Genomic DNA, 15211 nt, shown 5'->3' with positions numbered 1-15211 from the left:
GGTCAGCATTCAGCTCCAAGGACACAAGGGACTGACTGGTTTGTAGTTGCACCTAAAGACTCTTTGTGTAACATGTAAGGTCTGTTTGTGTATTCCTATCAAACGTACAACAGTGCTCCCCTACATCCTCCTCATCACAGATTCAGTCTAAAAATATTTTTTTCTGAAGAAAAATAACACTTATAATATACCATGGGCAAGTTTGCTTAGTACATGAGCTCCTTGCTTATTCTCTCACTTTCATACTCATACACTCCATTTCGTTCTCTCTCAAATTCTCTTCAGCTCCCTCACTCTCAAGTTCTCTTCATCTCCCTATCTATACGTACTTACGATGAAGTACATCTGTCCATCTGCAGCACTCTCCTGCCGTAACGCTTAAAACCATGTCAGGCAGGAATCTAAACAGATTCTGCTTGAAAAAGCAGAACGCTGAAAATCCTCAACAGGCCCAGTACCATCTAGGGAGTGAGAAACAGAGTCAACGGGCAGGATTTTGACAAATGAGTGGAGGTCCGGATGCAGGTCCCACGGTGGCACAGGTGGGTGGCAGGATCTGCACGACCATCTTTTCATTTGTATCCAATTAGTGCCCAGCAAGCCAGTGAGTCAGCCAGCAACAGGTGGAGGTACAGAAGGAAGACTGGGCAGATCAAAAAAAAAGTGCCATTTTTAAATGCCAGTTTGCAATTTTCATACAGGCTTAATGCAGAGTGGGCAGAGGAATATGCTCCTCCTTCAAGGATTTAAACCTTAGAAAAATTGGGTTTCGGAAATCGGTAGGGAAAAATGAGACTGGAAAAATAGAAGTGAAACACAATGGGAAACCGGGAATGTCGGTAGCTGTCATACTGTAATTCCCGGAAATGTATCACTGCCACAGTACATGAGACAGTCATTTCTCTGGATCTGCCACTAATCTAAAGGTTCAATCCCTCAAAATAAGTTAAACAAGCACATTCTTGATGTGCAAAAGCAGAAATCTAAATTCACATATAAAGCAACTGACTATTTCAAGAAGGCAGCTCACCACCACTTTCTAAAGGACAATAAATTCTGTCCTAGCCAGTAACGCCCACATCCCAAGAATGAATTTTTTTAACTTGCTTAGCGTGACAAAGACATGTATCCACACCAACAAAAAGAAGATTTGACCGACTTCTGTCACGGTGACCTTTGTGTGTACATTGTTCAGGACGAGGGCACTTCTACAAAAATAACAATCCGAGTCGTCATCTGCTAGAACGTTACACATGCTCAACCAGGGCAAAGGCAAATTTGCATGATGTATGTCAGCTCAGGCAAGTCAATGTGGATGCTTATGGGTGTGTTACAGTGTTCAGCTTGACAGGCCAATATAAACTTTGAGGATTTAATATTTTGCCTGTAAATGAGCCTTTTATGTTGTCAGCAGTCTTTCTCAGATTTATTAAGAGTTTTCAATTCATCAAAATGCAAAAAGATGAGGTCATTATGGCGGTGGATAAGCATTTAAAGTTGCCTGAGATACAGTTTGACTCATTGGAAATGGCAAAAATTCAGTTACAAATTAAACAAATGGAACATGAGAAAGAATCAAAGCAGCTTGAATACAAACGAGAGAGAGAGGAAAAAGAAAGAGAAAGAGAGAGAGAGAGGAAAAAGAGAGAGAAGAAAGGGAAACAGAAAGAATAGCCCGAGCAGAACAAAAAGAAAGAGAAAGGGAGATACAGATCAGGGAAAAAGATAAAGAGAGAGAGTTTGAACTTCAGAAAATGGCCATGAAACATGACAGTCAGTTAAAATTGGCAGGCGTAAAGGCAAACGTATAGTTGGATGATAGCGATGAGGATAGTGAGAAAGAGCGTCAAAGTCGAAGGCTTGGTGGGAATCTATTTAAAAATGTCCAAGCATTGCAAAGGTTTGACGAGAAGGAGGTAGAAGCCTTTTTCATTTCATTTGAGAAGGTGGCTAAACAAATGCAATGGCCACAGGACATGTGGGTATTACTGATTCAAACAAAGCTGCTAGGTAGGACTAGTGAAGTGGTTGCATCACTACCGGAGGAGGTACCTGAGACGTATGAGGAGGTGAAAAAACCCATCTTAGGTGCATATGAACTAGTGCCTGAAGCTTACAGACAAAGGTTTAGAAATTTAAGGAAAGAATTTGGTCAAGCATACATCGAGTTTGAAAGGCTCAAAGAGAGTAATTTTGATAGGTGGATAAGGGCTTTGAAAATAGACCAAACGTATGAAGCTCTCAGAGAAATTATGCTTTTGGAGGAGTTTAAAAGTTCAATTGCTGATGTAGTGAGAACTCATGTGGAAGAACAGAGGGTTAAAACTGCGAGATTAGCAGCAGAAATGGCAGATGATTATGAATTAGTTCATAAATCAAAGCTTGGTTTCCGACATCAGTTTCAGCCTGTGAGGGATAGAAACTGGGAACTTGAGAAACACACAAGTGGTAAAGGTAAAGGTGATCTGATGGGAGATAAGGAGAGTGTACCTCAGATTAAAAAAGAAATCCGGGAGGGTGGAAAAGAAATGAAAAGTTTCAAATGTTTTCACTGTAATAAACTAGGCCATGTAAAGTCACAGTGTTGGTGGTTGAAGAAATGCACTGGGAAGGCTGATGTGGTAAAACAGGATAAGATAGTGGTGAAGGAAAGCCCAAGTGAAGCGAAGGAGGTGCAAAAGATTGTACAGCCTGATCATGAGGTGATTGATAAGAAGGTGCCAGATCTCTTTAAAGAATTTACGTGTGTGGGTAAAGTTTACTCATGTGTATCAGGAGGAGTAGGTAAAGAAGTCACAATTTTAAGAGATACGGGAGCTAGTCAATCCTTAATGGTAAGAGATGAGGAGTTATGTAGTCTGGGAAGAATATTGCCAGAAAAGGTGGTAATATGTGGAATTCAGGGTGAGAGGAGTAGTGTTCCATTATATAAGGTAAGGTTGGAAAGTCCAGTGAAGAGTGGTGAAGTGGCAGTAGGAGTAATAGAGAAACTATCTTGTCCAGGAATACAGTTTATCTTGGGTAATGATATAGCTGGATTGCAGGTGGGAGTGATGCCTACTGTGGTGGATAAGCCAGTGGAAAATCAGACAACTGAAGTGTTGAAGGACGAATATCCTGGGATTTTTCCGGATTGTGTAGTAACAACGTCGCAAAGTCACAGGTTAAGACAAGAGGAGAAATCAAAGAGTGAAGATGAGGTTGAAGTGCAAATATCAGAAATGATTTTTGATCAGATGGTTGAAAAAGAACAAGAACAGGTGGAGGATGAGGCAGATATTTTTAGTTCAGGAAAATTGGCGGAGTTACAACAGAAAGATATAGAAATAAAACAGATGTATCAGAAAGCATACAAGGAAAAGGAATCTGAGTGTATACCAGAGTGTCATTACCGTAAAAGTGATGTCTTGATGAGAACATGGAGACCTTTACATATGCAGGCGGATGAAAAGTGGGCAGAGGTTCATCAAGTAGTTGCCAGTAGGGTATAGAAAGGAGGTGTTGCGAGTTGCACATGAGGTACCAGTGGGAGGTCATTTGGGAATATGGAAAACTCAAGCTAAAATCCAAAAACATTTTTATTGGCCTGGACTACATAAAGATATAGCTAAATGTTGTCAATCATGTCACACATGTCAAGTGAGAGGGAAACCTCAAGCTGTGATAAAACCAGTGCCCTTACTACCCATTCCAGCATTTGAGGAACCTTTTACAAGGGTCCTAATTGATTGCGTAGGACCGCTTCCTAAAACAAAAAGTGGGAATCAATATCTTTTGACGATAATGGATGTGTCTGCTAGGTTTCCAGAGGCCATCCCAGTATGTAATATTACAGCTAAAAGGATTGTGGAGGAGTTACTTAAATTCTTTACTAGTTATCGACTACCCACAGAAATACAATCGGATCAAGGATCGAATTTTACCTCAACGTTATTCAAAGAAGTTATGGATAGCTTAGGAATAAAACAATTTAAATCAACTGCGTACAATCCAGAATTGCAGGGAGCATTAGAAAGGTGGCATCAGACATTAAAGACAATGTTGAGGGCTTATTGTAATGATTATCCAAAGGATTGGGATAAAGGAATTCCATTCGTACTGTTTGCAATTAGGGATGCACCTAATGAGTCAACCAAATTCAGTCCTTTTCAACTAGTTTTTTGTCATGAGGTAAGAGGACCACTTAAATTGATTAAGGAAAAATTGGTGAGTGAGAAATCGGAAATTACATTATTGGATTACGTGTCAAATTTTAGGGAACGATTAAATAGAGCAGGTGAATTGGCTAGACAACATTTAAAAGTTGCACAAAATGTGATGAAACGGGTAGCGGACAAGAAATCTAAAGTTTGTAGTTTTGCCAGTGGAGATAATGTTTTAGTGTTGGTACCAGTGGTAGGTGAGCCTTTAAAAGCAAGTTTTGTGGACCTTATCAGATTGAAAGGAAATTAAGTGAGGTGAATTATGTAGTAAAAACACCAGATAGAAGGAAGACTCACCGAGTGTGTCATGTGAATATGCTTAAAAGGTACTTTGAAAGGGAAGGAGAGAAAAAGGAGGAGGTTTTAATGATTCTAACTCAAAGTGATGAACCAAATCCAGATGACTGTGAATTTGACATACCTCAAATTAAATTGGAAAATGAGGATGTTCTTAAAAATTGGGATAAATTGTTGAGTTACCTTCCAGAGGAAAAACGGACTGACCTGAAAGAGTTATTGATATAATGTGGGCAAGTTTGTCGAGATAAATTGGGAAGTACTAAAATGGCTATACATGATGTAGATGTGGGAAATGCTGTTCCAATCAAAGAACATCCATACAGACCTAACCCTTTAAAATTGGCACAGATTAACAAAGAGATTGAGAGTATGCTTAAAAATGGCATAATTGAAGTGGGTTGAAGCCAATGGAGCTCACCCATAGTGATGGTACCTAAACCAGGCGATACTCAATGGTTGTGTGTGGACTATAGAAAGATTAATGTAGTTACAAGAACGAACTCTTATCCCATCCCACGTTTGGAGGATTGCATTGAGAAAGTGGGACAATCAGCTTTTATTTCCAAACTGGATTTACTTAAAGGTTACTGGCAGGTACCTTTAACGAAAGGGCGAAGGAGATTTCAGCTTTTGTGACTCCAGATGGTATATACCAATTCAAAGTTATGCCATTTGGTATGAAAAACGCCCCAGCCACATTTCAACGGTTAACTAACAAAGTTGTTTCAGGATTACCCAATTGTGAGGTATACATCGACGATCTGGTAATTTTCAGCCAGACATGGACAGAACATTTAAAACATTTGGTGGAGTTATTCGATCGACTTCTGGAGGCGGGTTTGGTGATAAACCTAGCCAAAAGTGAATTTGGAAAAGCCCAAGTCACTTTCCTTGAGGAGTTTCCGATACCCTCGACACGACGTGAAATAATGCGATTTCTTGGCATGAGTGGATTTGTTCGAACATTGGTGAAATATTTTTGTAGCGTGGTTGCTCCACTGATGGACTTGCTGAAGAAACGTCGAAAATTTCAGTGGACAGCGGACTTTCAACAGTCATTTGACGGCCTGAAAGCTGTGATAACCAGTGCTCTTGTGTAGGAGAAGTACAAGGGACTCTGTGATCAGATAGAACTAAGATATCTGACTTTAAAGAGAAATGCCGAGGCATAGAGAAATGGACGGATCGTGCAGAGGCCTTCTTGTTCAAAGAGACTGTCAATCGAGAAGGATTTAATTTGGAGGAAGAAGAACGAGAACAAAATGGACTATATTATTATACCTGTTTGCGTGTGGTGTTTTTTGAAACAAAAAAGTATATTTACTGTGTGCATTTCTTAAAGGATAGTGAAAAGGTGAAAAATGAAACCATCTTGAAGTTGATGGGTTTTCTTTTCTTGGGGGAGGTGTCATGAGAATGTCGCTTTAAGAAATGTTTGGCTGCTCATATTACTGCAGTGATCTCAGAGTGTGGGTGGAGCTGAGCTCTGGCTCTGCTTTTTAGTTTCACTTTGAGAAAAGCTTGGGTTGTCTGTGTCTATTTGGTTTTGTTTTCAGTGTTGGAGCTGAAGCCAGACAAAGCAGCTGTACTGCTGTTCTCACTGCCATGAAAAGACGGTCTCTTGATCATTTGGTGAATTCAGAATTATAAATGTTCTGAGTAGTGACTTTAACCGGATGTGCTTCTATTAAAGGTTATGATTTTTGTAAGTCTTCTGGATGTTAAAAGGACAGCTTACACATTACTTCGTGTTGTATTCTTTGGGGGTTGTATTTGAATGAATGGTTGCTAAGATGTTCATTGTTTGTTTAAAAAGGTTAATTTGAGTTAATAGAATAAACATTGTTTTGCTTTAAAAAATACTTTTCCATTTCTGCTGTACCACACCTGTAGTTTGGCCGTGTGCTCCCCATACCACAATCTAATAAAAGTTGTGGGTCAGGTGAACTCCATGATACACTTGACGAATGTGATATAAAATGGTTACTTTAGAGATATTAGTTACTGTAATGTAGAGATAGGCCAGTCTCATTCTGGTGAGTTCACAGACAAAGGATTTCAGACCGCATGGCAAAGCAAGGAGGAGGTGTGTCCACCAAAGGAGGAGAAAAGGATGCTGGGTAATAAGGGGGCCAGAGGAAGGGACGAGAAGTGAGCCAATCAGAATGTATGACCAGGTCAGGAGGGATATAGGATGACCTATGGGAATCGTGTATGTGAAACTTGATACCATTTGAATGTATTTGCAGAAATCCCTTTGTCTCCTTGTTCATTCGCTTTTCCAGGGTGCAGGAGACTAGATGTGTCCTATGCCTCTGTGAAATGAATCAGGCTTGCAAGTCAAATAAAATAACTAATGCTGTACCTGCAAATCCATCTCGACTTTTATTGAGGCCAGACTGACGGGTAAAGAAATTTTGTTTTGTCACACTTTGGGGTTCTCTAAACCCTGGCCCATAATATCACTGTCTGTGAGGAGTCTGAACGTTCTCCCCGTGTCTGCGTGGGTTTCGTCCGGGTGCTCCGGTTTCCTCCCACAGTCCAAAGACGCGCAGGTTAGGTAGATTGGCCATAATAAATTGCCCTTAGTGACCAAAAAGGTTAGATGGGGTTATTGGGTTACAGGGGTAGGGTGGAAGTGAGGGCTTAAGTGGGTCGGTGCAGACTCGATGGGCCGAATGGCCTCCTTCTGCACTGTATGTTCTAAGGTTGTCTACTTTCTCTGCAAACTCAGCATCATTTCAGGTTCACAGCGAAGCATGTGCCAGGTACTCGCAGCTTTCACTTCAGCAAGACCGAAGATAGAGAGCGTTCCTTTCCAAGGTCTGAACACTTTTGCGAAGTTCAATCATACAGACTGCGTCCACAACCCGTTCCTAAAATCCACCCAGTGCTGAAGAGTCTGGCTTCTTCTCTCCAAAATATGAAACCTGGGAACACAGTGCCCTGACAAGCAGGCTCTTTCAATCTCAAGTCTTCTGCTTAAAGGCACATCCCGATTATGTATCCACAGACCAAAATAATAAAATAAATGGGAACAAGGGAAATAAACAGGAAGCACTTTTACAATGGGGGCATAGGCACATGCAATCTACTTTTGTTTCTTCAACTATCAGTTTAATACAGTTATTAACACAATAATACAAATGTCCATTTTGCATGGCTCTGACTTACTGATGGTGGATAATGCATTCTCAATCAACTGGATCATCATGTATTGTGTGTCAGGATATATAGAGATGAATTAACTGAGCTATATATACATTGAACCTTTGTGGAGAAATGAGGTACCCTATATATACCCTAATAATTACTTGGGGGGTTGGGGAGGAAAAGTGTCAATTCCACAGGTAATTACTCAGAGGCTGATAATTCTGGCAGTAAATAGCAAGAACAATAAGTCATCAAATGGGTAACTAAATGTATGAAATCAAAGGACAAGGAATTTTTGGAGTAATTACTTGGAAACACAAACACCATGCATAGTGAGTATTCAAAAGGTGAGAGTACGCCTGGAAGTACTGTGAACAGTAAGTACTCAAGAGTGGCAGTAACTCTAGCGGGCTAGTGGGGTGAATGTCTGCCATCCAATCGCCTTTCCTTCATAAAAATGGACATAAATTTGTGCTCAGCCATCATGCACATTGAGAATCAAGCTGAATAGATGTTTTGAGGTGCCATCTACTTTTCAGGGCTTCTGGTAATCTCTTACTAATTGCTGGGTGCACACAACTAAAGTTACACACTTAAAGAATGCAGTGATCAAATAATAACGATTCCTTAATACAACTATAATTGAGAATTGCTGAAAGAGACATGCTGTCAAGGGTTTTCATCTTTCACTATTTTAAGCCAGCGAATTACAGGCATCTTTATAATTCACAAATAAAGAACTCAAAGAATGAAGGTGCAGTTTTAAAATTATACCTTTATTTACAGCATTTTATTTACAGAAAAAATAAAAAATCTTTGTTATGCTTATTAGAAAGTTCTAATATACAAAGTGGTAACAATGTCTTTATCTTGTACAACATAGGGGGAATAAAACTTTGAATATCACAGTATCAGTTAGACGGTGAGCGACGATGCATGATTCACAAATGTTTAAAATAAGCATCCTCTGCGTCTAATGGAATGCAACCTCACTGAAGCCAGAGCCATTTCTACACCCCCCCGCCCCCCCCCCCCCACCAGCCCAACTTTCACTAACCTCCAGTCTATATTCTGCCTGTTCAAAACAACTTCTGGCCACGATGCTGTAGCGATTAGGAGATTTGGCCCTACAAATCTTGGATACAAAATTGCTCGACCCGCTGGTAAATAATTATATATCGTTGCAGCAAGGGAACGATTCAGACACAAGGAAATTGGAACCAATTCTGCTGAACAGACTGTTACAAATATGAAATACCTAAAAATCCCTGACACCAACAAAAAGTTTATCAACACAGAACCATATTTACGAACTAAATTCTACCCCAGGAGGGCAAGGGTCAATGAGAGAAGCAATTTTCAAGAGAAATTTACAGCTGGGAAATGGATGCCAAGATAGATTATGTCTCCTCAACTGTACTTGAGTAACATTTTACACATGTTCTTGTTGGAGACAGGCAGACAGAGCACAATTGTCACGTAAATCACACATAATAACTTGCACTTGACAGGATCATAATATTTCTGAAAAATCAGGCCCTAAATGTGTTTTACAAACAAAATATTTGTGCATATTCCGAAAAATAATCAATAGCTAGGAGGGAGTTAAAGGTCACATAATTGTTATTTAAATGTTTGCCTCTGAAGCTGAATGCTTCGTCAAAGCTTATTTTGCTACTTGTGTTATTTTTTTGTTTCTCCGTTCTGACAAGTTTTTCCCCCTCTTCCTTGTTGGATCCTGTCAAAGCATTGGTCCCACAGGCACGTTGCACGCGTATTTGATATTCAAATCTGAACCTTGGTGAGAAGTGTTCGCAGACTATTCGACTTGAGAGAGCATCACATCCAACCTGGATCCTTCCCTCACTCAGTGCACACACTTCCAGCAGTGAGGGTCCACACCAAAAATGATCAGGAACATGGGCTCTGGACAATTTCCCCTAAACTCAAGGGTGCGAAGGACAATTTATGCGCTGCTATTGGCACCAAGGTCAATGAGCTCAACACAGATTGTGGATCATGACTTGGGCCTTTCTGCGTGGTTTATCATTCACTTCCTAATCCATAGGGAAGAGATTTGTGTTATATACTTTGGTCACCAGTCGAATTCAGAGGTTACATTTGGCGCAGGGGTTGGCACTGCTGCCTCACAGCGCCAGGGCCGCAGGTTAAATTCGGGGCTTGGGTGACTGTCTTGTGTGGAGTTTGCACATTTTCCCAGTGTGTGTGTGGGATTCCTCCGGGTGCTCTGGTTTCCTCCCGCAGCCCAAGGTGAGCAGGTTAGGCAGATTGGCCATCCCCTTAGTGTCCAGGAATATGAGGCTAGGTGGGGTTACGGGAATACGGTGGGGTAGTGGGCCTAGGTAGGCCCACACTTTGAGCAGTCTCACTTGACCGAATGGCCTCCTTCTGCACTGTAGGGATTCTATGTATGTTCTTCCTTCGAGATTCAAAATCTTGGGGGTGGAGAGAGAAAGAGGAACAGCTTAAAGAAGTGACTGTAAAATACAATGTTGGGGGGAATGAGTGCTGAAAGACCTTAGCTAGATTGGAAAGAACAATGTTATCTTCTCAGGATAAGAGTCATTACGAATAATTAATGGTGATGAAGTCTAGATACTTGCTAAAGAAGACAGATAAAGGACACCTGCATAATGTCAATATGAAATAGCCATTATTACTGAGCAAGTATTGTTCTTTTTGAGAAGGTAGCAACATTATGATGTCAACGTAATAAAGGCATTGGATCTGACTCGACAATGCTGGACCAGCACACATAACCGCAAAAAACTACAGGTTAGTACGAGTAGTTTTAGAACAATTTGTGCACATAATCTGAGAACACAATTGGTGATCTAATCATACTGCAGTTGCTTTAATATTGCAGCATGGGTTTCAGGAGAGTAGCTTAAATTAAGCATATATTGGCAACATAGTCATCCTTCCTGCAAACAATCTGTACTGTGGGTCTCACTATCCAGTACAATGATAGTTCAATCAGTATACACTGGAAAGGTGCTTCATGTCATGACAATGGAATCGTGTGCTCTGGTACCATCAGAGTAGTATGTTTATTGGCACTTAGGTGATCAGAAAACCCAGTAACAATGGGTCTTCCCAAGCTGCTTCTCTAAGAATTAGGTCATTAATTCTTCAAGAACCACGCATTGAGAGCCAGGGCACAGGGTCAACACAGGAAGGAAAATAAAACCTCTCCTTCTTACATGCACAATAATTCACAGTTCTTTGGGGGTTTTATAATGCAATCTTTAATTGCAACTAATATTCAAAGCAATGATTCCAAAGCATGCCCGATACATCAGCATTACTGATGCGATCATCGAGCTGCTCAGACACAGAAAACTTGGCTGGGATTCTCAATTCCACCAGCAGCATACCCATGCCCGTGGGTTTCCCGGCGTCATGGGGTGTGCCATCATGGGAAATCCCACTGGCAGAAACGGAGAATTGCACTGAGGGAGAGGGTTCGGCGCCGAGGAACGTGCGGCTGGTGGACCGGAGAATCCCGTTCCTTGTACTAATACAAGCATGAATGTGAACCTGGACACAGATTAGATTACTTACTGAACCAAAGAGAGGTGACCAAACCTTTTCTTTAATTCTTTCGCACCAGAAGTTAATATGGGCAGGATTCTCAGGTCCCCCCCACCCCCCAGCCGCATTAGGGGCTGGTTTAGCACAGTGGGCTAAACAGCTAGCTTGTAATGCAGAAGAAGGCCTGAAGCGCAATTCCCGTACCTGCCTCCCCGGAAAGTGGCGACCAGGGGTTTTTCACAGTAACTTCATTGAAGCCTACTTGTGACAATAAGCGATTATTATTATTATGATTCTCGGCGGCGGGATTCCCTACTCCCGCAGCTTGTCAATGGGATTTCCCATTGCAGCCACCCCACACCGCTGGGAAACCCACAGATAAGGGTGCACAGCCAGCGGGAAAAGAGAACCGCAATGGCCGGAAAATTTCGTCCATGGTCTTTACTTTTGATTTTAAACGCCATTGAATGAATTGAGTCATGGATCTGGTCCTTTGGGGCTTCTGACTGGAAATGTTGCTGTCGAGTTTAGGGGCTATAAATGTACGGCAGTCACTAATAAATCCAATAAGGAATTCACGAGGAATTCATAGATATCATAGAATTTACAGTGCAGAAGGAGGCCATTCGGCCCATCGAGTCTGCACCGGCTCTTGGAAAGAGCACCCTACCCAAGGTCAACACCTCCACCTATTCCCATAACCCAGTAACCCCTCCCAACACTAAGGGCAATTTTGGACACTAAGGGCAATTTTGGACACTATGGGCAATTTAGCATGGCCAATCCACCTAACCCGCACATCTTTGGACTGTGGGAGGAAACCGGAGCACCCGGAGGAAACCCACGCACACACGGGGAGGATGTGCAGACTCCGCACAGTGACCCAAGCCGGAATCGAACCTGGGATCCTGGAGCTGTGAAGCATTTGTGCTAACCACCATGCTACCGTACTCAGAGGGTGGCGAGAATGAAGAACTCCGTACCACGCTGGGGTAGTTGAGGTAAATTACAGATACATTTAAGGACTAGCTTGATAGATACACGAGGGAGCAAGAAACAGAAAGGTATGCTGTCACAGCGAAATGAAGTAAGGTGGGAAGGGGTTTGTGTGGAACGGAAACACCAGTAAAGATGTGAATGTGCTGTAAATTCTATGTAATGCTTATGCTTAATGTGTCCATACTAACACCTTTGACAGTTTTTTTTATTTTAGCAAGAATATTAACATGCATGCTAAAAATATGAACAAAGGAATATTTGCTGGAATGCCGACTGTGATACCAATATGTATAGTTTGGTCAGAAAACACTTATTTTTGTAGATTCTTCAATTTATTCCTGGAATCTATAAAATTAGAGAAAAAAATCATAATCCATCAACAATTAGGGCAGCACGGTAGCACAAGTGGATAGCACTGTGGCTTCACAGCGCCAGGGACCCAGGTTCAATTCCCCGCTGGGTCACTGCCTGTGCGGAGTCTGCACGTTTTCCCCGTGTCTGCGTGGGTTTCCTCTGGGTGCTCCGGTTTCCTCCCACAGCACAAAGATGTGCAGGTTAGGTGGATTGGCCAAGCTAAATTGCCCTTAGTGGCAAAAAAGGTTAGATGGGGTTATTGGGTTAGGGTGGAAGAGAGGGCTTAAGTGGGTCGGTGCAGACTCGATGGGCCGAATGGCCTCCTTCTGCACTGTATGTTCTATGTATCTATGTAATACCCAAAACTGATGAAACGGATATCCAATTAATATCTGTATTTTTGTAATCGTACTTTAATCGAATAGAGTTTCAGAGTAGCTAGTATCAGCCAATTTAGGGACTGATGGAAAGGTTGGAGAATTTAAATGGGAGGAGAGGGAGAGAAAAACACTCCAGTGCGGAATTAGGTATGGTATTCCTAATAACCGCTCTCTGAACTGCCAACACTGCCAACTTCCTTTATTGAAAAGTTATTTGCTCCTTGGTTTCAGCAACTAATATATGTTCTTATTATTTTCCCTCAGCCTTTTGGCTCACTAGCTGAATCAATTAAGTCTGAAATAGGTTTGCAATAGTCTGAGCAGTCAAGATGGAACATACAAGCTCATATTTTTCATCAAATTGGGTAAATCTCCCAGTCCCGCCCGTCGTGAGAATTGTCGCGAGCAGGACGGAAAATTTGACAGACCATTTGACAAAGGTCAATTGGCCTTGGGTGAGAATATCAGTTCTTGAAGCGGGCGCAACAGTAAGCTCCCTCCCACTGACTGGGTAAATACAGAACCCAGTCCAATACTAAGGAATTACTAACTTTGATCCCTGTATTAGCCAGCCTCCTAACTCAGCTGATAGCTGTGGCTCAGTTAGTAACACCCTCTCCTATGAAGCATAAAGTTCCAGGTTCAAGACTCACTGCAAGAGACATTTTCCGGCTGTGTTGAGGCCGGCGCACATCCTACTATGCCTGGGAAATAGCGTGGGGAGAGCTCCTAAACGGGATTCTTGCCGGACGCCAACTTGTGCGGGATGCTCCCGGCTCACTGCAGTGTACGTAATCTGGTTTATGCCTTCGCTGGGTGTGACCCAGTTGAGCGTTAAATCAGCATTTAAACATGCTGCAACCATTTCAAGCCGGATACTCCCACTTCCCGCCATTCTCACCGCCCGCTGGCGATGCAGGAGACCGGCGGGAATCACTACTGGTTTCCATCAATGGGGACCAGTCATGATGACCAAGAAAGGGGGCCCATAGGACATTAGAGCCCCTGGGTGGTCGGTGACATGGCAGTGCCAACTTGGCACAGCCAAGTGGTGGGGCCTCACTCACCTGGCAGAAACGTTGGAGTTTGGGGGGGCTGCTGGTACTGGCATTTGGTGCAAGGTGGGGGGGGGGGTTCTGAAGGGAGACCCATCGGGGGGGGGTTCCGTGCCAGCAATCCTTTGAAGTCGGGATGGGGGCACTTAAGCCCTGATGCATGCGATGCTGGGGAGGGGGGTTGGATCTTTGCTTTCCCTTGGAGATCAGGATGCCCTTTGAAAATGGCGTCCAGGTCTCTATGAAGCTGGGCTTGCTGGTGTGTTTTGGCCCTTTGCTGCTGTGTTTCTTACTACACTTCAAGAAACAAAATGGTACTTCATTGGATGTAAAGCACTTTGGAATGACCCGAGGTCATTATACAAACGCAAGCCTCTCTTTCTTCAAGTCAAATTATGGAATTTGTGCCCAACTCATGCAGCATTTCTGCCGTCACAATTAACATCAGTAACTACTGTTGAATATTACAAAATAACTAAAACTAAATGTGCAACTTAAAATACAAATTTGCAGCCTACACAGCCATATATCCTGCCTTCTTTAAAAGCCAACATGATAACAAAATTGTGAGGCTACTGATGCAGGTAGAAATTATAAACTTGAATTTTTGGTAAATATGTGATACGAAATTAAGTGAAACCATGTAACTCCCTCCTAGATGTCCATTATTTTATAGGTAATAAATATTTCTTACATAGTAAGTGTCATGACAGTAATGAACAGTATTGCAGGTAGATGCCTGTTCAGTCCCTTTTGCTATAAATTCCTATGGATAATAAATCGTTTTTCACAGTGAAAAATCAACTTGTACAAAACATACGATTATTTTACAAAATGGAATATGGTTACAAAAAAATATTAACTGCAGTGCAAAGCGGCATTCAGCCAACGAGAATGATTAAGGGATTCTCTGAGTCCCTTAGCAACACTACTGACAACCAGCAAAGAGCATTTTCATTTAATGCCACCAACTTACACACATGTCCATTGGTCACGGAAACGGAGATTGGTCCGTATTATTTTCAGCTTATTTGCTGGTTTTCACTGAAGGCAGGTCTTGGGTAACCATAGCTATTCATGCAAAGTTCGTGAAGAATCCCAGACAATTTGTCCTCTGCTGTTTCATTGGAAATTTGAAGGAGTATGTTGTTATCATAATTCCTGGACTGAAGCACTGCTTGCAAGATCTGCTTTGTTTTCATCTGTTCAATCT

The 15211-nt window shown here is 42.0% G+C and overlaps 1 protein-coding gene across 1 annotated transcript in view; it reads right to left on the bottom strand.

The window, feature by feature from the left end:
* Positions 1 to 8693: 8693 nt before the first annotated feature.
* irf8 (interferon regulatory factor 8) overlaps positions 8694 to 15211 on the bottom strand; it is a 30416-nt gene continuing 23898 nt past the window's right edge. Inside the window, exon 9 of the mRNA XM_072517876.1 lies at positions 8694 to 15209. Coding sequence (XP_072373977.1) covers positions 15021 to 15209 — 189 coding nt within the window. The 3' untranslated portion in view covers positions 8694 to 15020. The remainder of the gene's footprint in view (positions 15210 to 15211) is intronic.

The sequence above is a fragment of the Scyliorhinus torazame genome, chromosome 10 (assembly GCF_047496885.1).
Source record: "Scyliorhinus torazame isolate Kashiwa2021f chromosome 10, sScyTor2.1, whole genome shotgun sequence".
NCBI lineage: Eukaryota > Metazoa > Chordata > Chondrichthyes > Carcharhiniformes > Scyliorhinidae > Scyliorhinus > Scyliorhinus torazame.
Note: the sequence above shows the minus strand (reverse complement) of the source record. Positions and strands in the feature narration are given on the sequence as shown.